Source organism: Osmia lignaria, chromosome 16 (assembly GCF_051020975.1).
Source record: "Osmia lignaria lignaria isolate PbOS001 chromosome 16, iyOsmLign1, whole genome shotgun sequence".
Lineage (NCBI taxonomy): Eukaryota > Metazoa > Arthropoda > Insecta > Hymenoptera > Megachilidae > Osmia > Osmia lignaria.
The window spans coordinates 4,647,418-4,674,852 of NC_135047.1; the positions used below are offsets into that span (position 1 = coordinate 4,647,418).

At 38.5% G+C, this 27,435-nt stretch overlaps 1 protein-coding gene across 2 annotated transcripts in view; it reads left to right on the top strand.

The window, feature by feature from the left end:
• Nha1 (Na[+]/H[+] hydrogen antiporter 1) overlaps window positions 1–27,435 on the top strand; it is a 40,640-nt gene that overhangs the window by 10,307 nt on the left and 2,898 nt on the right. For both annotated transcript variants that reach the window (XM_034317341.2, XM_034317342.2), the window contains exons 3-5: window positions 7,031–7,295; window positions 10,939–11,139; window positions 22,165–22,329. In XM_034317341.2, the coding sequence (XP_034173232.2) occupies window positions 7,031–7,295; window positions 10,939–11,139; window positions 22,165–22,329 (631 nt within the window). The remainder of the gene's footprint in view (window positions 1–7,030; window positions 7,296–10,938; window positions 11,140–22,164; window positions 22,330–27,435) is intronic.

The following is a 27,435-nucleotide window of genomic DNA, read 5'->3' on the forward strand; positions in this document are numbered from 1 at the left end:
CATAGAAGGAGCTCGTCACTCTATGGCAATTTTCGTTGGAAATTAGCATCACAGAGGGACGTAATTACACAGGTTGTGAACAGTTTGATCTTAGAAGTCTTTCGAGGGAAATTCAGCTCGCGTGTCGCTGATACAAGTAACAGGGTCGAGCACCCACTAGAACATTGTCGTAATTTTCGTATGAAAACTTGGTTTACCTACTGAACCGGGCGAACGCGTGGTTAGGTACGTCGAGCACATCGCGAAATACTTGTTCCCATTTAACCAGAGCGTATTAATTCATTTTAAATTTCAACCACTCGATCCGTACGTACCGTGTGATGTGTACACACACTTGCTCGATACTACAACCACTCGAGGGTCTCTTTATCTCTGCCGACCTCGTCGCGAGTTCCTCCTCAAAATGCATTTTCTAAAGCCTCGGGCTACGTTTGAAACGACAGAGAAACACGACCGACAGCTTCGATGTTTCGGATCAATTTTAACCGAGACGCGGATTAATCCACCGATTTATTAGCTGGCTGTATATTAAATATTTAATAAAAGTCTCGTGTCGTTTATGTCAATCTTCAAAGGAAAATGATATCGAACCTTCAAATTTTCTGATAATATCACTTATAGTGTATTAATTCGAAGCTTGCAACGTATGCCTTACGTTGATGATGTTAATGAATACTTGGAACAGTATTACAGTCCCTTTAACTTGTACGAGTAATGCCAGTAGCTTGGCTAAACCAAGTAACCACGCTCAGTAACGTGGCACACCACGTCAAAACGCGTTTAGACAGCCTAAACTCCAATATGCATTCGACATGCCGTAAAATCGATCAAACGTGTTTAAGCTCGAGCCGAAAGCCAATACGCATGAAAATTCTCGAGCGTTTGCGTGGCTCGCTGTTTCCCTTCTGTTCCAGGGAAAAGAGGTATACTTTAGCCCATTCCGTTCATTTAATTCTGTACAAAGACTTGCAAAGATCATCGATCTAGAATTTCATTCACGAAACAAGAGACTAAGTTCCAAAGCCTGTAAACGGCGTAATTCATTATAATTATTTCTTGTATACACGTTCGTTGCTTCGACCTTTCAATTGCTATGTTAGAAAGGGTTGAAAAGGCAGTCTAGTGAATGCATAAGCAAGGTAATTTTCGAAAATTACTAATTTTGGTACTTTATGAACCATTGTTAGATTGTAAAAATTTTGGAGGCAATCAAATTTCAGTACTGTGAAACTTTTTGGAATAACAGTAACCGCGTCTAGCATGTATTTACTGCGATACGGATTGGGTAACTTTAGAAAAGGACTTGGAGAACTGTCTTAGACGGACTGCTTCCAAGTAATTAACTTTTCAATCTCACTGCGCTTGGCACAGTTGTCGATTCGCTATATACTCGCTTAGTGGGCTACTGGATGATACTTCAACTTGTCCGAGCTGCAATTGAACTTCACGATTTTTCTATTTATAAATTTCCCACCTCCGAGAGCAAGCATTTACCTGAGATTTTTAAAGAAATAAATTCTTCGTTTGAAAGATGAGAAAATTTAAATAAACTCTTTAAATGTTTCATTTGGAAATGTTAAGAGACCTGAAATTTCGTGGAAGGATCGTGCAAACGAGTGATTAGCTTAATTACGTTACTTACAATTAGCGAATAGGTACTGCCTTGATTTCACCGTGTAGCTATATCTGTTTGTATCACGAAAATGTCCTTTGAAGTCGATGCAATTCGTAGCTTTCTAGCACGGTTCGCGAGCTGAAAAATCCCGTGGAAATTTGCATACGCACTCTCGACAACGGTGTCTTTGAGTGAGCATCGCATGGGAGTCCTTTTGATCCCACTCTGGCAAATACTGCACGCTTATGCCCGTTCTTTCGTATGTATTCAAAGAATAATTAGCTTTAGTTGCTTCACAAGATTTCCATTCGACGTGAAATGCAAAAGAAGAGATGCATTCAAGCTGCAGTTGCGAATACCTTCGAACACTAGACAAGTGTTATAAGTTTTATTTAATAGAAATTGAAAACCACATAAAGTCGTGAGATAAACCGAATAAATTTAATACCCATAGTCTGGTCGGCTACTTAGAATTCCTAGGAGTAGAAGAATGTCTGTTGGTGCATAGAAAAAGCGCGAAACGGGAGCAGGTTTCGAGACCGTGAATTGCGAAATTCTAGAAGACCACGTACCAAGATCCTTCTACGAGAGGATTCCTTTGATCCTTCGAGACCTATCGGCGCACCGAAGATGCTCGTTAAACGAACTCTCCTTGCTTCGATCCCGATCGACTATTACACGAACGGAAAGACCGTAAATCAGAGGCTATCGATGCCATGTCGAAGACTTGTCTTTGCCTTCCATCAACGATGAAAGGGGAAAAGTAGATTCTAAACCGTGACCTAAATACGACGTTTGACTTCGTAATTCAAAGTTTCGTTTTCCATAAACCCTTCGATATACTGATTCGATGTTTTTCCTTAACAGAGGATGCATGCTCAGGAATGTATACTTTGGGAAAATCAAAAAATGTCTTTGGATAAAATAATTTTAAAAAAGTAGATTTTGGTATTTTTGATATTTAAAAAATATTGAGAACATTAATGTCATTGAATAGGATACTTTGAAATAGAAATTCAATTTATCATTATTATATAACTATTGCAACATTGTTTGTTATCTATTATAACACAATCTCAATTGAAAAGAATGTTACTCTATCTGTGCCTAACAATAGAAAAAACTCAATAAGAAATAATGAAAAAGTTCATATCTGAGATTAGGTTGTCAGGATGATTTTGTTAAAGAATCTTAAGAGCTTACGCAGATCTGTTAACTGGTAATGTATTACATTCATGTGCTTCTGATTCATAAATGTTTATCAGCCAATAACAAAAGAGGCTGTGTAAACACCTACGTTGATTTATGCCAATCACATGGCATGATTTCAACTTTTTGAAATCGTCACGAAGCGTATCTTGTTAAAATACTTAAAAACATATAAGTTGCATTAAATTACACAATTTTCATATGACTCTAAAATATCATCCACATGTATGTAATCATGTTAAGATAGTTATAAATAAGAAACGAGTGGTGGTGAAATTTCAATGTCTTATGATCATTACTCAACAAATTCCTTGATAAAGAGTTTGTAAACAATAATATAGATCAATGGAAATGGGAAACATGTAGATCAATATCTAGAGTATAAGTAAATACCCAAAAGTGGATAGTCACTTAACGAGTGGTTGAGAGTATTTGCTAATTTCACTGAAATATAGAAAGCCAGTGTGAACATGTTACTCTTATCTAGAATCTATAGTAATCTATATTTACTCTGTTATTTTCTATCTTTCTTGGTGCATATTTAACACACGACAATCGCCATCTTAATTGTCATTTTATAAAAAAAATTTCGATCAGAAGTCAGCGTTGTTTAATTATGGATTTTAATTAGACGATGTGTTTAAGAATAACGAGGGAAAAATATTTGTAATTATTTGTAGTACTAAAAAACAAGATCAAGGACAAATACAATCGAAGGTCGACCGATTGAATTCACTGGTGTGTGAACCGGTAGGTGTTGTATGTCGCTTTCCGCGTGTTACAGCAAACCATTAATTCAAATTAGAGTACATTTCACTGGTTTAGCGGCGGTCTAGTCGAAATGTAGGTCAAGTGTCCTTCGCCCGCGACACATTTTGGCCCGGAAAACAATGAAATGGCGAACAAATGCTCGCCAAACGGCGATAATTTCTTCTGAGAAGCATTTTGTCCCGCTACTTTCGCCCGGGTGTCGCGTTTTTGTAAGAATTCAGCTCTATTGTTCGTGGATATTTTAAACGAACCACTGTGCTCCTGAAGGTTATTGTTTAAATGATGCATTCTTTTATAACTACTAAACCTGATGCAGTAAAATCTTGGAAAATATCCGTCTTGACAGTGATGGAGATTTAATTACGACAATTGAAATCTCATTAAAATTTGTAAATTGGGCTGCTCGTTAATTGCGTTATCCTCATTATTATCCAGAACATGCAGACTTTGATGTAATTATTGGTTCGTTCGATTCGCATTATTGAAATTTTGTAAATGAGATGTGTAAAATGATTTATCGGAATTTCGTAAATGTTATTTTAGGGCTGGTAGAATTGAATATAATTAAATTAAATTAAATGTGAACCGAAAACTTAAGAGAAGAAAGAAGCGAAGGACGTTCAAATGGAATTGTAAATTTGCGATATTTCTTTCACGTAACTCGTTGAAGCACGTCCGTTGAACAAGAAAATACCTCCCAAGAGGATGAAACTTAAAATATTTAAATAATCGTACTGCTGGAAACCGGAATGGACATTTTCCAGCGGGACGATTTTTAAATAACTTATTTCCACGTCGTGGCGAGAGCTCGATACGACTTTTGCATTTACTGCGAAGCAATGTCTTTCCCGCGGGAGAGACCGATTGAGAAAATAAATCAACCGAGTATCTTTATCGTACACACATGACCGGTGAAAAGTTTTGAAATAGTTGTTATCTGATATAAAATTCTAACCAATTGGACAAGCGTTAAAATTAAAGAATTTCGCTAAAATATCAAAGAACAGGTAATGCACGTTCCCCTCGATATTTATCGATAAAACGATAACGAATCACGAGACACGGTTGCATCACCATCGATCACTTATTATAATCGTGAACGGCTCATACTCTGGAGAGGGCAAATATTTTCGCTCGCGTAAATGATCTAATTGGTTATTTTGGGCCGACAGCTCGCAGATATTTCAGCTGTTTCTCGAAAATTATTCGAGCCTTTAGTAAAATGATTTTTATGTAAAAACAGACTGATGATAGTATGTGAAATCTTCTTAATTAAAGAACATAAAATCTTCCAATATGAATTTTTCCTTTAAAGGTTTAATCAAGCTACTTTATAATTACTTCAAATTAGTTTACAACGCTGTTTAACCTCGTACAGAAATAAAATCGGTGCTGTAGCTATTAGTAGACACACCTGCGGATACACGGTTCACGGGTTATTTATTGCTTGTTGTTTTCGTGTGACAACAATTTTATGGATTTCCGCTTTTGTTCGATTCCAATCTCCAGCTTACATTTTCACTCTTTTTTTTTTTAATTTTCATACTGCACCTTTTGACTTACAAATTTTGTTTTTGAAATTGGAAAAAAATTGAGAATTTGTTACCATTGCCGAGCAAGTTCAATTTCGAAAATTGAGCATTTAGATTTCACTGTCACTCATTTCGTAGCAATTAACTTTTCTCGTTTTCATTTGGTCATAATAGAAGCATTCATATAACGTAGGTATTAAAATCTTCCTGATAATTGAGCTTCCATACAAAGTTTCCATTGAAACATTTATGTTAAATAAAAGCATAGAAATTCGTATAACATACGTATTAAAATCTGTATGGAAATCAGTTTTGAATCAATTCAAGCCGGCTATGAATTACGTTAACATTTTAATCGTTCGAATTGAATGATATGAAGCGCAAGTTCCTATCACGTACGCGTTGAAATGATCGTGTCAGTAAGCGGGTAATTCCTTTCATTTAACGCATCATTATGCAATAACAAAGTTCCCATTCGCTGAACTGCATCGTGGGCGTCCAAGTTCCGTCCGCATTCCGCCAACTTCCTGTAAGTTCGCCTCGAAAACGATATTATTCTTCAATCAGCCAACGAGGCCGCCGTAAGGCTGCGGGATCCGAAATTTACTGAGAATTCCGTGCAGATCCGAAGGGAACAGAGATCCGGGGGAAAAAAGGCAGTAAGAAAATCTCGGTGAATTTCAATTCGACGTTCGAACGCTACGTCGGAACTTTTTTTTGCCTCGTGTAAAAGTAGAAATGTTTGAAAACTGGATCCAGAAATCGTTAAAACTGGTCCTCGTCCGACGAAAATCCAGGTTAACGCTTTGCCTGCCTCGAGAAAAATAAACCTGTGTAGTTAAACGTATTTTAGGAAAAATTACTTGAGTTTATTATTTAGTAATTAACATCAATGAAATTTAAACGAAATTTATTTCACATTATTCAACTTTTTAATTTCTAATTGACTTTGATAACGAATCTGCTGATATTTCAGAAATAATGGTTTGAACGAAAAATGGAAAATGTTTGTACTGGTCAAATTGAAAATCAGTATTTTCTAATATACTATCCATAATTATTACAGTGGCTATATAAATAGTTCATTAAATAACGAGTTTGTATAATTAGTGTTCCAGTTTATTTTCGATTTGACACTAGGTACACATTTCAAATTGTTCCAAACCACAAATCCAATCTGAACTTAGCGAAAAGTCATACTTTGAATGATTAAAGTCGTCGAATCCTCAAACGAATCTAATCCAAACTAACTCTCGATAAACACGCACCGAGATTCTCTCACCCTATCTCAGCTACTTAAGCTATGCAAATGAAGATCAGCAAAGCCGAAACCAGTTCTTCGAATCTGGAAAACGCGAAGCGCTTCTCGATGAAAACTCGAGATCGTTAAAGACGAGCTGACTGGAAGTTTGCTCGAGACCGATTCTGAGTCGGCCCGTCCGAAACTTATCCTATTACGAGTTTCCCGTAGAAGGGAGAGTGCGTCTCGGTCGGGTAACCGAGCCCTCCTGCAAGGCATCGGCAATCTAGAGAGAGGACGTTGAATTTACACGCAAACTCGAACGATAACCTGGCCCTGTCGCTTCGAAACAGAACACGAACGAGCCCTCCTCAAAGCTAGACCCCAGGCACAAGTGACCCTTCCCCCAGAATTGATCCATTTCCTTCTGAACTCCAGAAGCCACTCTCTAAAGTCTGCAGAATTTCCTTCTAAACGAATTTCAACGTTCTGCATAAGACTTGAAATAGATAGGGCTGGGTAAAATATTACTTAAAATAGTAAAATAAATTTGTACAGAAATTATCTATCTAATTAAAAAATAATCTTAAAATTTTACCCTATTTTAATGATCAAATAAGAATTAAGGATCAGTGGCTGATCTTTCCCATTTTCTTTTTCCAGAAAAATTGCTCTAGTCATTATCCTCACCAGAGCCGGTCTGGATTTGGATCCAAACGCCCTGAAGAGGTTGAGAGTCACCGTACCAAAACTTGGTCTAATCCCATGGATCGTCGAGACGATCGTGGTTGCTACGTTAACGTCGCACTTCCTCGAGTTACCTCTAGTATGGGGTTTTCTACTTGGAAGCGTGGTTGCTGCTGTTTCGCCGGCTGTAGTTGTGCCGTGTCTCTTCAGGTTACGTGCTAAAGGTTACGGAGTTGCCAAGGTAAGATTAGACGATCGTCTTAAACAGTTTTAGGCTTGATCCTCTGCTTTCTTTCGTTCACGAACCCATGAAATGCGACTTAAGGTTCCTGCTTATAGGAGCTAGCTCCATTCGCTGGAAAATTCCGTTCAATTTAGGGAAATGGTTATGTTCAGAGGTATTTTGATGATGGATGAATTGGAGCTTGATGGAATTAGATGATGCATTTCAATTTAGAACGATTAGGGCAACATGAAATACGTCGTGAAGATAAACTATTAAACGTAACTTCCTATTTTACCATACACTAATATTGAACAATTGGAAAATAGCATCGAGCTAGTGCACGTAGGTGAGAAAATAGATTGGAAATGTAGAATAAGGTTCTATCAGAGGGTTTCTTTTTCGAGGAAATTCAGTTTGAAAACTCGTTTCGATCTCGTTCACTACTGTTCTTCGAGTCTACAAGATCTTGTAATTTATTTCTAACATAAAACTACCGATAGGATTATGGTTTCGAAAGTTTCTGTAAAATAGTGGTCGTACTATGTTCTTATATAAAGTAAAATCATTCACAGATGGAACAAGAGAAAGCTCCGAGTACTCTTGTACGAAGGTGCAACATTGATTAGGTGAAACTGGATCAGTTTCAGGTTGTCGAAAATCTTGCTCGCAGCTCGTTTCGTCGAAGTATGGAGCTGGAAAGTTTCTCAATCCGGAATATCACGGGTCGAATTAGTCGCGGGTGAATCGCGGATGCTTTGCTCTTCGGGGACGCATTCGTAAGTAGCGTGGCGAACTTCCAACGTCTGTTCTCCGGGAACGTGACACGCGGAACAGGGCGTTGTGAATTTCCCTAAAGCGACTCGACGCTAATTAAATTTCTTTTCAACATCGGTATGCTTTGTTCCTGTAATTTCGCGTTATTCCGCACTCGCTCGGGGCGGGAAAAATTCGCAACAACCTCGAGCCTTCTGGCTGCTGCTTTGTGAACCGTTTGCTAGACGGTTTATTAACGCAACCGCGACGGAAGCTTCTTAACAAATGCGCTCTTTCGACTTAAGTGTTTAGTTACGCGACTTTCCACCGTTAAAATGGAAGTGTTTTCGTTCGTTATGTTTACCTTGATGTTTCAACGCTAATTTCCCGCTTTTCCCCGGTTTACATCGAGCTAATTTTCTAACAGCTTTTAGTTACAGCTATCTTTTAAAATTCAATTTTCACGAAATTTCTATATATTGGAAATAGGAAAATTCTTGATCCAGAAGATCTGAGATCGTTCCACGGCCAAATTAGTTCCAGTAGCGTCGAAATCTGGTTCGATCTCTATTTCTTCGATTCGCTCCATCGCGTCTGTATAATCGATGCGGGGAAAAGCGAGCAGAGAGCCGAAGAATGGCCAGCTTTATTCCAGTTGAACGGTCGAAATAAGACGAGAATTGGTTGCGGTTTGTCCACGTGGACGGTTCGCTTAAAACGCGAGAACCACGAACGGCTGGCTCGAAATGCTCGACGGGTCTCTAACCGGTACAAGCCGATGACGATAAATTCAGGGGAGGGCAGACTAGCGAATTAGATGGGATCATGGTTTAAACAGCGTTCTGTAATTGCGGTAAATTACGGGGTTCCCTGGTTTCGCTGAAATCTCTATGGACGGAAGCGCATTGTGTTTAGTTCCGATGAATCGAATCGCAACATGCAAACCATACAGGACAGACATTTTATCGAAGAATTAGCGATGAACATAGGAAAGGATCTAAAATTATTTATGCTTCAACTACAGAAAAATACCGAATTTATACGAGCCTGATGAAATTAATGATTTTTTCTCAATTACCTTCAAAAAAGGTTCCTCTTGCACCTGGTTAGAGTTCCAAGGGAAATGGTACAAATTTCGAAAGGATCTCTGTTCATTTTCCTTAAATTAGATAGGATTACCGCCTGAACAATGTTTCGTAATTGCAGAAGATTACGGTAGACGCTGGGTTTAACCAGATCTTTATCGATGAAGTTTACTATAGCCCGCCTGTTCCACCTACCAATTAGGTGTACCTTAACGACAATTGGGTTTTATTTAAAAGAAGGAAAATGAATGGAGTTGACGCGCCTGGAAGTCTCAAACAACGAAGAAATTATTTTTAATTCTTCCCATTATAATTTCATTTTTTATTTCCCTATTATCTCTTGCGATCGATTAACGAATGAAATATTAGAAATGATCTCCTAGACGATCCTTCTTATTGTTAGTAAGTAAACAACGTTTCCCGGAGTTTTCGTGAAATTAAACAAGGAAATTAAACTGGCAGGATCAGATGTGGCTCCGTAATTATCGGAAGTACATCGGTCGCAGCTGGATTTTATCGAAAGTTTGCCGGCAAAGTTTACCCTCTTCTTATCAGCCAAACTCTCCTCGGTTTGTTTATTTACTCTCGAATAAAGGAATCGAACGAACCAGGGTGGAGTAGTCGTAAAAGACAATTCCTGCAGGTCGATCGCGTATCCTTTAAACCGGAGACGACCAAATTATGTCTCGTAGCCTGGGGGCTACATTACAACCCCCATTGGCAATCATAAAAATTATAACACAATTTTCTTTCTATTCCTTTAAACGTTCTCTCTGTTTAACTCCTTGATAAATAAAATACAAAGTCTAATGATAATTTGTTTGAAATGAAACGAAGAAGGGTTAAGTATCTTGTAGTACATGGGTCCAAAAGTGAAATTTTGGTCGCCTCTGCTTTAAATGACGCTACATAGAACCCGCCAAAAATATCGTCTGTCGATGACCGGACTAATCGATATTCAGACAGCAGCCTTTATTCGAAAGGCGTATCCCATCCCCCGTTCACCCTCGCACCCTTCCCGATGGCCTGTCAGCAACAGTTCTTATTGACAAATCGACGTATTCATCAAATTTTCGAACGGCGCGAGGAAATTTCCATGAATGGCTAATTCAATACCACAGGCGTCTGACCATAACGATCAGTAACTACTTACCGGCACCTTTCGACACTGGCCTGACGAATTTCCGGTGATATCCATTTACTATGTTTGCGGTCAATTTAACAAACGACAATCCTGTTACTTGCGTCAAACGCGAAGAAAGGTAATTTGTCTGTGAATTGAATTTGAATCGTAAAAGAAATGACCGAGAAAAACAGACATTTGTCCATTTTCTGTAATGATAAACACTTCATCATATTTTTAGTAAACGAATTTTGGACTAGAAAGGATCTGCTATCGTGTCAGCTATGAAAGATAATCGTTTTTTAAAGATATATTTTTAAATAATGGAGAAATCATGTTAAAGAGGGTTAAAGTTTCAGTTAAGTTTCCCTTAATGCTTTCGAAGTTGTTTCGAAGGAATTTGATTGCACTCGGTAACGGAATTTCCGCGAATCGCGGATGTTGTAGCCGCCGTTGCTGGTCAAAAATAAAGAAAATTACGGAGAAACGAGGAAAAGTACGGCAACCGTCGATAGTCGTGCCGGTAAAATCTTCCTCCTGATCGATGTAGGTCGTTGGAGATACCTGATAAATCTTCTACTTCAATTTCATTATCCCAAGTTACTTCAATTTCAATTCGACTCGTCGTAATTATGATAGTTTTTCCTGCTTTCATATTTTTAATGGACACAAATAAATAATATTATTTTTGTTACAGGGCATCCCTACTTTAATCATCGCTATATCCGGAATCGATGATGCAGCTTCAGTTGCAATTCACGGAATCATGAAAAGTATCATGTTTTCCCACGATGCACTATGGTATCAAATAATCCAAGGACCTATATCCATTATCGGAGGACTTGGATTCGGTGTCCTATGGGGCTGGCTCGCGAAATACGTCCCGGAAAAGGGCGACGTAAGTACTCTTTACCTATCACAATTAATCAAAGTTAGCGATCATTGATAAATTTAGAAATAATTTTGTTCGCCATTATGAAATTGTAAATTTATTAAAAACGCAAGATAAAGGACGTTAAGTGGGGCATACGCGTCCCGCTGGTTGTAAAATAGTTAATGTTAGCTAACTCGTTCAGTGGGTCGAATTATGACCGCACGTCGATCTCGAGGTCCGATTATGGAAAGCAGATTCGCCGCCAAATCCTCGAAAGTGTTTCGTGTCAGCCGTGGACCTACAGTAATAGCTCTTTTAATGCCATTGGCGTTGTTCGTCGCGGCGTTAAACACGCTTCACGGAGCGTGTGATTCTCATCGTTTCTGATTTATTGGCGAAAAAAGGAGGTCCATTCGCGGATGGATCTAGTAGAATCTCCGGAGAGTGGCAGATTTTCACTCTGTATCCTACTCTATAATTTCACTATAGAAGACGGTTATTTGGATGAGAAATCTCAACAGAGAAGCCTGTCCGCCATTTTATGGTACTGGCATTAAATAATATAAATGCTCCCAACACGTATAGGCTCAGATTTATTATCAAATTTTGTATAAAGTTTCCTGGCAAAAAGATTTCCCACAGAAAGACCTTTTTTTTAAGAAAAAAGGAGTTTTTTAGTTTAAGCTATTTTTCTTTTAAATACATAAAAAGAATCTAGCTTTTCTGTTTGTTTCATTGAATCAAAGTAAGCCCTATACTGAAAGTAATTAAAGTCTAGAATACTTGGAATCTAACTACAGAACTAGGAGAACAAATTAAATCGCTGTCATTCCAGTAGTACCAGTCAGCGCTTGATCAGACAACCGTGAAAAAAGCGATCCAGCTAACGAATAATTAAACTTTAGTCCTCGCTCGAACACAACCTCGTGTTTTTCGTAAACACAGAGTTTTATTAATAACGATGCAACTTTTTCCAAAAGCATCATTCGTTTTTCCGAACTTTTAACGACACCGTAAAATCCAGTGACCGTGCAAACAAGTCAACGGGGTTTCCTCCAATATTTTGTTACATTCCCGTACTAAAAATCCGTCGTTGACTTGCGTACAATTTTATCGTTGTTTTTTTCTTCATTTCTCATTTGCCAAATTGCCGGCTATTTACGATGATTCATCGTATCATAATACTTGACCTGATCCAATAAAGAACATTGCTTTGGCACGCGACGATATTGTTCATGATCGATTATCAGTAAATGTTTCAGATTACAGATATAACGAGTAATTACAGAAATATTGACACTAATACCGAAATAAAAATAAAAGTAATTAATTTGCAAATTTCAAATTTTCTTTTCTCTTCAGCAAAGAATGGATTAAAGTAGAAAGAGTCTCATTTCGCGGAGGAGTTTTATTAACGTCAGAGAAGCGGTGTCAAGGGAAAAATTCTATCCTGCTAAAAATTTTACTAAAAGATAACAGCATTACTTTAAACGAACAGCTATTATTTTAAAGAAGATTTAAGCTGTCGAGAATTTTCATTCCCCTATGTGTCTTAAACCTTCTTATTTCAGTAAACACGTGTATTTTTCATGTCCTCGATGAAACTTTAGGGCTATATCGAGGGTGCTTTCAGTTAAAATCACTTTTAGCCGACAGATACTTTTCCCTTTTAAAAGAGACGTTCCGCTATTTGAAGAATTTTCAACGAAAAATTGTGTTTTCCACGTATTATTCAGCGTCATCAGAGCACCTAGAATCCTCTATCGTGCGAGAAACAGGTGAAATTTATTATTCGCCTCGTGTTTCGACATAATTTACACCAGTCGCTCCCGCGTCCTGATGCAAATTGTGCATTATCCATCTTAGTCTACCGTAACCGGGTTGAATTATCAATTTTGAGGTAACAGACGACGAAGCCACTGTTTATTATATTGCTTCGTGATAATCATTGCCTGCTATTTGTCCTTATTCGTCTCTGGTCCGTTTACGTTAACAAATGATCTTCAGAGACGAACAAAGGACTTTAGATTTTGTTAGAAGACACTCTACGTCTGTATCGGAATGATTAAATTAAAATAAAATATTCTCAGAAAATATCGTTAATTTTAGGGACGTGGATTTATTTGTAAAATTGTGAATAAATAATGAGTGTAGGAAGTTGAGGGTGAGCGAAGAATTTAAATGTGATTGAAGAGCGTTTATGACACAGCTCGAAAACTTTAGGCGAAGATAAATGGGGTACAGGATGAATTGAAAAGGATCGAGGGTCTAAAATTAGGAAACGTAACTTTGCAGAACATGGAAGTTGTGATTTAAAAAATAAAAATTACAACAAAAATTACAAATTTGCATCCAGTCGCGTTTATCGATTCCAAAGAAACTTGCATTTCGAACAATTTCAAACGACACTAATTAAGAAAAACTAGTGGAAATGGAACAAAACCAGTTGGACTGTATCCCTGTTGGACAAACCGTGGTAAACTTTACCGCAGTTGTAACCAGGGAAGGTGAATTGCCAGGATAGAGAGGGAGAGAAAGACAAGAGAGAAATCGATTTCCCAACAATCGTTGAAATTCGCTTCCGGCCACGAGAAAGTGGCTCGTCCGCCGCGAATCCGTGAACCAAGGTGGTGGAGGATGAGAAACGAGAGGGCTAGGACGATGGAAATATAAAAAGTCGGCCAGTGGGTCGATCAACGATAGGGCAGGTATTTCAAAGGGTTGATTTCACCATTTCTAACCACAAGATTCTAACAACGTCTTATAATAAAGACGTTTTTAATGAACATTAAAAGAAAGTAATGAGACAACTGTAAACTGGGTCGTAAATATTTTTCTTTAACATCGAGAATAGAAATCTTTTCGGTGCTTGATAGGATAAACTTCATTCGACGGGATAGGAGGGCGGGGGTGAGGGGTTGCATTGAAATATCTGTGCAAAAGGAAGCTTCATTAAGGATGGAAAGCAACGCTCAGAGTCTCTTTTTTATTTGAACAGCAGTCACGGACAGTGGAGGGATATTCTTAGTTCAGATTTGCAATCTGATTTCGGTTGAATATCTGAAAGTAGGTGAGCCTGGAAAATTAGTTGATAACAAGAGTACGCATTCTTTCGTGGTTTGTGGAAATTTATTGCTCACTGAAAAATTAAAGTCAGAATATACTATTTGCCACTTCCTTTTCACTCTACTAAAAGTAGTACGAATCTTAAAATCGTTAGAGAACCCTAATTTTCCCCCTGTAATCGAGGAATTTCTGAAACGAAAATACACGCCAGTGTGACGTATATTTACCAGCGCCGCGAGGTTCGCGTGTAACTTCCGGAAGAGGATAGACCGGAAAATGGGTCGTGAAATCTCTCTGGAGAATCGAAGTATCGTGATATCAAAATATCGCGGGTATTGTTTAAACGTTTAAGCTCAACGAAGTATTAAGTGCAAATGTGACGAGATGGAAATGAAGTAGAAATTTACATCACTGTTAACGATTTCAATGATTCCCTTTTATTTGATGAAATATTAATACGTATCCTAAGATTTTTTCAACGGGGATGTACATTTAATGCTAGCGGTTGTAGCGTTAGAGGAAGAGTTTTCTCGTGGAAAAAAACCGTATAGAAGGCAGTGTGTCACGAGGAAGGGGTCGTTCATCCCTGCGCAGGGTGGATCGCGCTTTCACGAATGCGAGCATCCAGCAGTGGGGATGCCAGATAAATCCACTTTCGCGAGATAAATCCACGTTTATCGCGGCTTTCTAGCCAGGCGAGAAAGAGACCGTGAAAAATCTACGAGGAGATCTCTCGCGAACCGAGCGTAAATCGCACGTGGTCTGGGAGTTCGTACCGTGGACGTGCGAATATCAAAACGTATTTCCAGTTTGGCTCGCTTAGAAGTTCAAGCCGTACACGAGCGACGGACCAGCCGCGTCTTAGCGATTCATCGAAAGGTGCTACGTGACGAACATACTTTGGCTAATAATTCGAGGCGGACATGAAACTTAGCGGACAGCAAATTGGACGTGTCGAGAATCCGCGATGACCTCGATCAAGTTTCCACGGGGGGAGCGTTAACCTTTTCATTACTAAGGGTGACTATAGTGTCCGGTGTATACTCAGGATGACTACAGTCAACTGTAATTATCTGTTCAGGGTATACAAAGGGTGACTTTAGTCACGTTTAATCGAGCTGTACCGTTACTTCCATTCATCGCTGCCATTTCTCGTTAATTCTCATGCAACGATACGTTTCTATGCACGGTATTCCATCCAAAGGTTAATTTGTACCAAGTGTAACATTGCTGTAACTATGTCTATTCTCTTCACTTGATGGACGAGGCTCGAGAATTTTCAATCTTTAAAAATTTGTCAAATGTCACATCACAAAATTTCATTAGTATCCTCGTCTCGAAAAAACAAATACATTCGGATTCTCAAATACTCTGTTGATGTTTTTGATTAATAAATTGAAGATACCTATTTTTGTCAAGTTGCAAATTATCAGCGCAGAACGTAGAACGGTAAATTCGAAAACTCTTGAATGAGCGGTGTGCCGTTATAAATTCGAAGACAAATTGTCTGGCAAGAAACTGGATTTTCATCGGAATTTCAAGCCAACGAACGGTTAAGAAGGTAGCGAGAGAAATGCGAGAAACAGGCCAGTAGGTCGATCAGCGAGACAATTGCACGGTTCTCTCTATTGAAGTGCGTTTTCGCATCTCGAAGACATTCTCGCTGGAATCGAGATTATTCGAGTAATTTAACACTTTCAAGATTGAACATACAAATTTATATCCATCTGATGCCAGCGGTTGCTGACTGAGTACATAAGAAATACTCCAAGAGATTCGCTTTATACATACTGTTCAATTGCAGAAGGTATACATGCTGATTCTATAGGAGAAACGGGGACACGTTAGAACTATATGCATATATTTGCCGAATGCGAAGAAGAAACGTGGCAAAATCAAAATTTACTCTACCGTTTTGCCAAATTTGTTTTTCTGGCCACACTGACGGATTTTTGTTTATTCAATCTTGAAATCAAATTGCGCCAAAAAAATATTTAAAAAGCACACGAATTAAAAATCCCAATGTTATGTAATTTTTTAATTCTGTAAAATATCGAAAATGGCAGGCTTCTCTAGGGAAAATAACTATATCCCAAACTCCCTCCTTCCCTCTCATAGGGTTCTAGGTTCCCTGGCTCTTGTCAGAAATTTTGAAGAAGTAAATAGTTACGAATCATTTTTACAACAATATTGACGGTACTAATTTTTTTCTGCCTCTAATTTATACTTGTCGCCTTGTGTCAAAAAATTCGACAAACAAATTCACGGCTGCTTAAAACAAACTTCGTATTTTTCCCGTCGTTTAAAAACAAAAATTTCCAATATAGTAAAGAGATAGAATATCCAAGGCTTAAATCCGAAGACAAAAATGTTAGTCACGCCAATGGGTAGGGGCTTAATGAAAGTTGACATGAATATTTATCATGCAAAACGGTGGCCACATTAAAGTAACATTTGTCCTCGAATTCAGTGTCAATAATGTCGATGACAAAGTTTATGAAAACCTGTGTCACCGGCACCTGCCACCGACAGGATACGAAATTGGAATCTGTCGAAACAAATTTCAATTGGCACCTTGAAAAAAGAATTAAAGACTGATGCTCACGAAAAGATGAATAAAATTTTCATATTTTCAAACGACCAATTATTATCATTTTTAATTTCAAGATTTAGCGTTATATAAAACTCTGAATTGTTTGCATTCATCTTCTTCGTTTTTTGTTTTTGTTTTAATAAGTTGTACTACTCGGTACGATATACCTGTCAATTTGAAAGGTGCAAAAAGGAAGGAAAAAGTCGTCAGATGGTGTTATATAAAATCTTATCCGTGCAAATACGTCCTTCTTTCTCTCCAAATAAAATGAATCGACGTCTCCGTAGATTTGCCGTTCTTTCAGGAGCATTCAACGGCGCATTTCGAGCGAAAGGTGAAAAACAGAGACAAGGCGGGAAGGGTGAAAATGAAAGCGGGCATCGAGGAAACGGCGGACCGAAAATTGAAAACAATACTTCGGTTAAAATCACGCGTTCGAAGGGAAACGTTTTATCGCGTTGAAATGAAAGAACTCCACGCGCGATGAAATCGATGTACGCGACAATAATTCTTTTCCGACTGGTACCCGATTTATTTCATCAAGGAACTTCTTCCGCGTGGAATTGAGAGAAGCCCGAAATAAATAGAAATGTCGATGCCGATGAAAGTTTTGAAATTACTCATTTTTATTAAAAGAAATAATAATTAAAATGAAACTTAAAAGTAACAATGAAATATCTGCGACAGAAGAATAATTTCAAAAGTGTATTATATCAATGGATAGAAAAAAATTTAATTTTCCAAAATAGATCCATAAAAAAAGCTCTTTCGTTTTGCTTTCTAAAAGAAATTTGCGATGGTGGTTCTCGCGAGAAGCCGTTCGTACTTGGTTTCGAGGAGCTCATTTCTCCGACCTCCAAGTCGATGTTTTCATCCACCTTTCATCTCTTCTTATCCACGAGCGGAGCTGAATCCGCGAGTCGCGCATTCAAGATCCTCGCCGTGGAAAGAGCTCGCGGAAAAGCTCATTGTCTTCGGCCGTTTCTTTTGTCGCTGAATTGCACTGCACTGCCATGTCAACCATGTCTTACCGTCTGCATGTAACATACTGTCTACGCGCCACGGTTACGTACCTTTGCCTCTATTTAACCGCATGTACCCTTTCAAACCGAAGAAAAGGGTTGATCATCGGATCTATGATTTTTATTAGATTTCGTTGTAATTCGGAAGAAATTGCATAGAATTTCAATGCGAGGAAATGAAATTAGGGCCACAAAAGAATAAATTGTCTTTGGATACCCGAATTATTACTAGTTACATTGATGATCGTGTATAGAATTTATTGTACAATTGCTTCCTAGTTGCTAGCACAATAGCGCTTTATTAGCGCTTCAAGAGAAACTGTACAATTTCGCTTATACAAATTGATTCCGGGATTGATTGACTGTTAAGTGAGTCAAGTGATCGTGATTGGCTCGCAAACTATGATTGGCAACTGATCGCTAATTGTAAGTTTTTCTTTTATATTAAATCAATTAATCTCGAATGGTGGGTCAATTTTGAGTTATTATACCAACGCTCGAATACTCGTTTGACTGAACGTTCAACTGGCTAATTAGTATCACCGAGGAGAGAATTAAGTATTGTAATAAAGCTTTGTACTTTTTCGGCGGTGAAATGATAATCGTGACGTAGTACAAAGACAAATATAATTACGTACCCTGGCAAACGTTTACCTAAGCCTCAGGAGCTATTCGACCAAGGAATACGTACAAATTTAATCAAGGATCAAAATTTACTTAGGTTTAAGCACGTTCCGGCAAAATCGTCCTGGAGAGAGAGGAACAGAGCTTTGCGGTGAGTAGCCTCTTAAGGATCTAAACTATATCCTCAAAGCACATAAAATATGAATTGGATAACTGACCGCTGGCGTAAACCGTTTTTCATTTATACCGAACGGGAAATTTTAGAGAGGAAATTTTTAGCGTATTAATTTAGCTCCAATGTACCAATTGAAATTGATTTCATTTATAACTTACATTGGACGATTAAAATCAAAATTTGTTCCTTTTGTTTTAAATTTTTGTTTAATGTCACTTCAATGGTTATGATTTTTATGATTTCTGTACACAATGCTTCCGAGGATGCACGTTTTATTTGCGAATTGTATTATTCATGAATAAACAAATTCTCTGCCGAACACAATACGTTAGACACATAAATTTTTGGATTTGATATAAATTCTACGTGTTTACCGATCAATGCACCCCCGATGTTATCGCTGATTTAATCAGCGTATCACGTTATTTGCATTCAAGCTTTTATCTGCCTTTTTGTTTGCACTTTATCGAATGTATTCGCACGATCATCGATGTTCGATTATTGATCCCAATTAATTTCAGATTTATTCATATGGCACTTTTCAAACGGATTGAAAATTTTGATATTTCAATGATCGTGTCCCTTTTGATGGTTCGTAGCAGAGAGCAGATTTTTCGCGTTCAGAGTCAGCGGTCAGCAAGAATATGATTCGAGATGAATCGTAGGAAGAAAAGGGGTTGCTTGGTAGGGTGGTAGAGCGAGTTGGGGGATGAACACGAGAGGCAATGCAGGTGCCGATGCGGCAACCAAGTGCTGGCCGGCTTTCCGACCGAATCCGTACACAAACATTTAATTCGTGCAAATCGATAGACGCCACTAGCAGCTCGAATCTCGACCCTCTGGCTGAATTCTCTTCAATTGAATTTTAAATCTTTTGCAATCGATACTTCGCGGACTGTCGCGTGTACACATCACTTTTAGACCTCCATTCATAGATCCTCCGGCGATTTTCTTGTTTCTCCGAGTCTTATAATTGAATGTATCAATTGTTTTACCGTGTTCACTTAACTTTCGCAAGTTGTACGCGCATTTGCAAATATCCGAAAAATGTCGTAGAGGCAAAAGGACAATGAACCGTGCAATCTTTTCGATTTCCTGTATCTTACGTTCCGTATTCTGTTATTTCGTTGGACGATCGGCTGCTTTGTCGGTGAACGAAAAATGGAAAACCGCAGAAACGAAGTATCGCAGTTTTATTGGCCAAAGAATCGCGATTCCCGCGGGTCCAGTGGATGAAACGAGCCGGAGAATCGGAAATAGAGAAAAGAGAGGAACGTGTCGAAGGGGAAATTGCTTCGTGGTTCACCGAACGTTAATTAATTCAACGCGCCGGTTTATTTCAGCTACCAGTTATTCTTGCCTTTTGTTCCGGCGCGGCGGTCGGCTAAATGAACAACGCTTTTCTTTTCTTTCGTCTCGAACGATGGAAATTACTCTGCAACCGGAAACGAACACAACGACGCGACGATACTTTCGAAAAATTATACGAGCAAGTTTAAACTGAGTATCCCATAAAAATTGGAATGGTTAAGAGTAAAGTAATTTTAATTTTGCTCTAAAATTTTATACGATTTTCGTCTAATTTTTTACTGTAGCACTTTTAAGAATATAAATTTTTTTATTTAAAATTATCCTTTTATAAAATTTACTAATCAATATAAGGATAAAGTTATTATTCGTATTTATCAATACAAAGATTTATACGTTTTTCAGCAATAGCGTTTATATTTCATCAGTATAAAGATATCAATCTTTAATCCTTTTCAATAGCAATAAATTGTATGTGCCCATGAAAGGAAAGAAGGTGCGGCAAAAACAGGGTAGGATAGTATGCATAGATAACACATAGGAAAAACTGAGACCATAGTTCGTAGATATTGGAATCGAATCCTTCTGACTACGTTTCTTGCTGAAGATCGATTGCGAATGGGGAAAAAGGGGTGGAAAAACGACTACGACATCGTATCGTAAAACTCATTCACGTGGTAGTGATGGGAATAAGATGGCTTGAATTCTACCGGATTCGAGATACGGTCCTTTTCTTCCACTTTCTGAATACAGAAAAGTGTTGAAAATTCGAGAAAATTGAATATTATTTTTATAAAAAGTGTTAAGTACACACTGCTTTTAATTACTCTATTACATTAAATTTGTGATATAAATGAGCATTACTTTTACATTTCATTCGTTCTGAAAATTCAACGATCGAGTAATATTCCAGGAGACACGCATCTATTGAAAGTCTACTTATTCACGCGTGTGTACTTACACTATACACACACTGGTCCACAGAGGAGGACGCAATATTCAGCGACTTATGGCAATATCGCAACGCATTTAGGAGAAGTCGTAGGATCACGTGTAGCCACGCCAACTGATCCCTATGAACACGTGCGGGTTACGTGGATGTCCGGCTGATTTGTGGGGGCACGAAAATTTCATAACAGTGTCCCTGGCAGGACAAAATAGGTGGCTGGAAACTGGAGACATTAGCTGAAATGTCATCCAACTATGGTATATCAAATTTCTAATTACTTTGTTTCGGTTCGTCCCCCCTTTCATCAGGATATCTAATGAGAACAATGGCGAACAGTTTGATATTTGGAATGAGCCAGTATCCATTCATTAATTATTTCACCAAATTAAATTTGTAGTGTCAACCATCAGTTCACTTTAATTTTATTTACTAATTACAATTGAAAAATTAATAATATTATATTAGTATCTAATAAAAATTTAACCGATAATGATACAAGTGTTCGAGAAGGGAGGACGAAACACAAAAAGAGTCATGTCAATTGAACTGATTTCACCGTTAGCGACTGACAGTTAACCCACCCCCTTTAGTAATCACGCCACCCTCGAGCAAACTTTACAACGATCGGAAATAAGAAAGGGGGCCACGATGAAAAGGGAAATTCAGGAACGTCATTGAATTAAATTTCAAACGGAAGAGGAGAATCTTCCATCCGTTCGTGGAAGTATGAAGGGGTGGCTCGGAAAAATGACGAGGGAGGGTGGTGTGTCTTATTCCGTGCAGTTTCACAAAGTGTGACTTAACCTTAACGACTCGCTCGTTAAAAGCGGCCGGATTTACCGCGGCTGCCGACGAAATTGCCCGGAGATGAAGTGAGGACGAGGACGAAAAGAATTTCAGAGTGAATAGAAAGAGGGAGTTGCTGGGTGCAGTTTGGAGGAGGTCAAGGTGAATAATCTGATTGTCGACGTGGATCTTTTTCACTAGGCAAGATTGATCGAGACTTGGTTCGGCCAGAAATAGTAATGGTACCAAATCGATGATATATTTGGTGGTATTATATGGAATTCCTATAGTCTACTACCATGAAATAGTTGATATATCAAAGGTGACTACAGTCACTCGGTAATAATAAAAAAATAATAATATTACAATAAATGGGAAGTAAAATTAATTAGTAATCTGTTGATTACAAAATATTGTGTTGAGAAATGATCAATAAATGAGTTTCAGTGAGGGTGTTAATAGTAACTCGTAAACGATCATCCCAGAAGACCATTGTAATCGATCTTCCAACTCGTTAATGTTTCAGCCCTACATGGTGCCCATGAGAGTACTAATGTTATTAGGAGGTGGACTGGTAGCGGTATTTGGAAGCGAGGCGATCGAACTAGGGGGTGCTGGACCATTGGCTGTGGTCGCTGCTGCCTTCGTCAGCTGTTATTTCTGGCAAACACAAGGCTGGGAAGTCGACGACGTAAGTATAACAGCATGTTTATTGTAACAAATTTATGAAAATTATTGTTTCATCGAATTAATTCTATTTGAAATTCTCACTCCTATGAAAAATAATACTCTAACTAATAATGTCTGTTTTTCAAGATTGCTATCAACTTCAAAAACTCCAACAATTTATTCTTTTAACTATTGCCTTTTGTTAAGAACTTGACATTTTCATGGAATACAATTTTTGTGAGAAATACAGTACCTTAAGAGCTGGCTGTGACAATGATTTATGATCAGAAAATGTCTGAGGCAATAGTTAAAAGAATAATTCAAAGGATTTCAGAGTGAATACATTTTTGGAGTTTTTATGGTTGATAGCAATCTTGAAAAACAGACATTATTAGTTAGAGTATTATTTTATTATTAAAAATGATTTAATAATTTCTCTCCCCTTCCATTCGTTTCGAATTTATTGTTCCTTCGCACACTGGATCGTCGTAACAAAACACGTGACGAACTTCAACAATTTCTCGGCAGCATTTTATTTTCAATAAACCGGTTGCACACGGTTCGACGCCGTTGAAGGCACGCCGTCGTTTATCGTTGACCCCCGTAACCCCGAAGGAAAAATCCGACGCGGGTCACCGGCGACTCCATAACCGGGAACGTGTTAATATTTTCCGTAGTTTGCTCATAAATCCTTCGACTTGAAAGTGGCAACCGATATCGTAACGCTGTTCCAGCTTTATGCATGCGTTACATTCTCCGTTGATCCTCTGATCATAAAATTCAGTTTCTTAACTTATTTGTTTCTTAACTTATTTGACGATTCGTATAACTTCTTCTTCTCCTATCACGCGTGTTTCCCGCCGAGCCACCCTCTTACTCTTTGTTTACGACACTATCCGGGAAAACTGACGTGCCGTTAGCTGCATATCGTCGTAGCCGTCAAAGATCGCTTCCGGTTTTATTAGAGTCGCAGCAGTTTTACGATGCACCAGTGGAAATTGAAAGGGATGACAATTGGCAGCGGGTAAACGGTCGCAGTTGCACATCTTGCGGGATCTACGTGACTGCAAGTTTCACGTGTACGGCAACACCGTACCCTCTGTTACGCGTTTCCGGTTAACTCTGTCGCGCTATCGGAATATGGAAATATTTCGGTAGCTGGTGCACGTTCAAAATAGCTAGAATTCGCACGTCGCCTCCGCGCACCACCGATATTTACTGCCGCTGTTTACCTGCAATCCAGATTACGTAACATACCTTGCCGCATGTTGATTTATTTAATTTAATTCCGCACGATCCCCGTATTATGAGCTACGTGATCCTTTATACGCCGTGTCCCAATAATCCTGCCGATATTGCACGCGAGCATTGAATCATCGAAGGTATCCGTCTATGCACCGATGATATTCATGATAAATTGGGAACGCGAACGATGGCGTTCTGTTTTTTTAATTAGACGAACGTGTGCTATTCTAGAACAATGTTAGCGATTAATTATTTGATTTTTTAAAATTTATTCTCAAAGTTGATAATCTGAGTCTAGCTAGAATACACCTTCCATTTCTACGTTCATTCGCGTTGATCACGGATCGTTGAAATAATATAGAAGGAAAATGGTAAAAAAACGTAACACTGCGCTCGGATTCTACCGGAAAACCGCGGCTCGCCTGATTTAATTAGAATCTGCCCGCACAGATCAAAGGAACAGCCCTCGCGTCCCGACGCTTTTAACTTCTACCGGTTGAACCGCGGAACCGTAAACCCTGATGAAAGGACAAATGCTTCTGGACGTTTTCGCGTCGCGCCAAAAAACAAGGAAAAAGGTTATTCATAATGGTGGAAAGAACGAAAGGGATGACGTTGAATCGCATTTCCCTTCGAAGAAGAGAGCAAGAGAGAATATCTCGATGTTTGTTAAAAATGCAACAGGAAACTTTGTCGCGAGGGAAAGAAGCTTCTTCGTCGAGAAGCTTGCCAAGGAAAATTTTATTTACCAGGATTACGAGTGACGTGGAAACGGAGAAAAATGTAGTGAAAGGATTATTTTTTTTTATGTTGGTTAAAAGCCTTGGAATGGAGAAACGTTATGACTCGAAGACAGAATTTCAATTTCTTTTAATAATTTAGTTCATGCTAATTATAATTGACCGGCAATTTAAAAAAAAAAAGAGAAATTGGTATAATGTAACAAATTAATATGCAACTAATAATAATTTATAGCAAATTGACCCGATCAAATCTACTTTCTGTGAAATTCGTACCAAGTTCCAAAAACAGTGAGCCTAAAATCTAAAGTGAGTCTAGTGGGGTTAATAACCCGCTCTGCCGTTCAGAAGCGTTAGCTTGTACCGGCGGTGGTAAAGGGCGCAATTGCGCTAAAAAAATAAATCCACTCCCCAGCAGCCACCACTGTTCAAGTGGCGCCGGGTATGGATAAATTGCCAATCATTGTGTTAGGATCCAGAAAGACCCAACACTTGACTCTGTCGGCATAAAGAATGTTGATATTGGGACGAAAAAGCTAACCTGAGTGGGTTAGTAACTACACCCACCAGGCGCCTTATGCCCGTATCATGAAAAGGTCTCGTTCAAAGTACCCGATGATGAAAGTCAATGGTCGTCGTCACCCTTTTAACAACCATGTAAATGGAGGCAAATTCCGTTGCCGCTAGTTCCCGGCGAGTAGAACCCTTTTAAGGGACGATAAGAGGTATAGGTCTCGGTTGTAATTGGTCTGGGTTACTAACTAACACACTCTTCCCTTCATTTCCGGTCTACGGTTCCGCAATCTTGGCCAGAATGCCGGGCCATTTTCACTCTGCAAATAGATGATTTATCTGGTTGCTTCTAGCCAGATTTCGAGCTTTCACCAAAACTACCAGCTATGTTTTGCCCTTAAAATGTCTTTGGAGTTTGCGGTGGAGAAATGGTACAGCGTGTAACGCGGACGGTTTGTTTATCAGACTGATGGAGAGACGCCTCCATTCGGAGACAGATTTGACTGAGATATTTACATAATTTGTGACTGGTTCCTTTTAAATGGGTTAAAAGTTTGGATCTCGTTGCCTCGAATTTTGCTGCTCATCTTGGAACGTAAATACTTACTGATAAAACTTTGATTTTCAAGTTTTTCTTGCTACTTTCGACGTCTTTGGTAGACGTTTCATAGAAAGATAAATTGTATCAGCTTCGGTGAAATATTTAATGAACAGAATCCTGGTTTATTTTGTAATTATTTATTAAGGTTTCTCTTTTGAACGTGGGATTTTAAAGTAGAGGGTTGAACAATTCAATCAAAATTAGTTAGAAGCTGGACAGTTTATAAAATAAAGTTTTAAATACCTTATAGTATAATGAAATATACCAATTTCAGAATTTCAATCAAATTTATCAGATTCACTGAGATTAATAACTCGGTTTTCCTGTTTAAATGCCAGTACAGTAAATACATTATTTTCACAACGATATTCGAAATTCTAACTCTGCTAAATTTCCCAGTAAGCTCATTTCGTTGCTTCCGGTAGCGCTAAAGCCCATTTAAATAGAATTACGAGGAAACTAAATTGTTACATTATTTCAAATGGAAGATGATAAATACTTCAAACATTAACGCGTGTCGTAAATTGTCTGAAAATTAAGATAAAACAGACGAAAACAAAAGGTTTCCCCATAATAAGTTAAAGCCACTGTTAAAAAGAATATTATTTCCAGCAATTGAATGACAAAACCGTTACAGATTGCTTCATTTTTTCCCAGTCATCCTTTAAATAGTCGAATTTACACGAATGCAACGGTGCACAGACAAAAAGGAAATAGTAGACTGAGAAAGTAGAGGCAATACGATCGACAGAGAATGGGAGCGGTTCGTAATTAAGTACTGGAGGTTATATAATGAAGTTCGCCTTCCTTGAACGACGATCGATTTCATTAATTATGCGAAACACCAGGGGGGTGGGTGAGGGTTGCTCTGGTTACAGGTCGCACTGAAAGCCCTCTCTGGAGTGGCGGTGGTAAGACGGAGGGGATGGAAAAAATGGGAGAGGGTGAAAGTCGTGGGTTATATTGGGGTGGCGGAGACGAAGGAAGCGAAGAAAAGGAAAGTCGGTGCGATTCGGCGGAAATGAAAAGAACTGGCAACCCCTAATTAACTTATTCGATCGGTCCGCGTTAATTAATGCATGCCGAGCGTACAAGCGATGCAATTCAATTACGCGAAATCAACTGACGGGCCGAATTGCACGGCCGGGCTTATATTGCGAGTACACGGGTCCTGCAAGGGAAAAGAATTGAATTGGTCGTTGCTAATAGGGATCATCTACTTTGTTCTATCAAATTTTCAAAGAGAAAGAAAATAATTATTTATTTCTGCTCTAATTGATGAATAATTTCATTTTTTTATTTTAAATCACAGTTGTCATTTATTGATCACTCTTTTATAATATGGAATAAATGGCCTAGCTTTCCAAGAAGCAAAATATATAGAAAATGATTTCCTATAAAAATCCCTTTTCACACTGCTCAGTTTAATTATACTTGGTGCCGACGATTGTGTCGTGGAGGGCTATTTGAACTCAATTCGAACTCCATTGGCTGGGAATAATGCCTGGTTGATGGTGGATTCTCCCTGAGCCACGTGTTTATATTATTCGTTTGAAAATGAGGATTGAATTGAATTGAATCGAGTCGTATTTTTTTTCTCTCGTTATTGGAACCTTCATTTAGTAAAGAGTCAGCCAATTTTCAGCAGAAGAATCATTTTACCCTAAACAGTATAGAGATTATTTAAAATTGTTTTACTCTGGTACACAGTTTTCTCTTCCCTCCACTTTATCATCCCTTATTTCATCGTACCAAGTGGTCGAGATTTATTTTAGGTTCGACGAAAAGTTTCCAACAAAATAATCTAAATGCAGGGACACGCTGGTCGAGGTAGAGTTTGTTGGAGAACTCGCGATATCCTCGCTGTTGTTCGAGTTTTCGTTATTCGATCGATGATACTTTACCATTTGTTCCCAGATACACTACATGAACAGTTCGCCGGGGACTAATCCTCTTATGCGATACTATTGCTACGTAACAGTGACACGGTCTAAGCGTTCGACGATCGTATCGTGAAAAATGGCAAGAA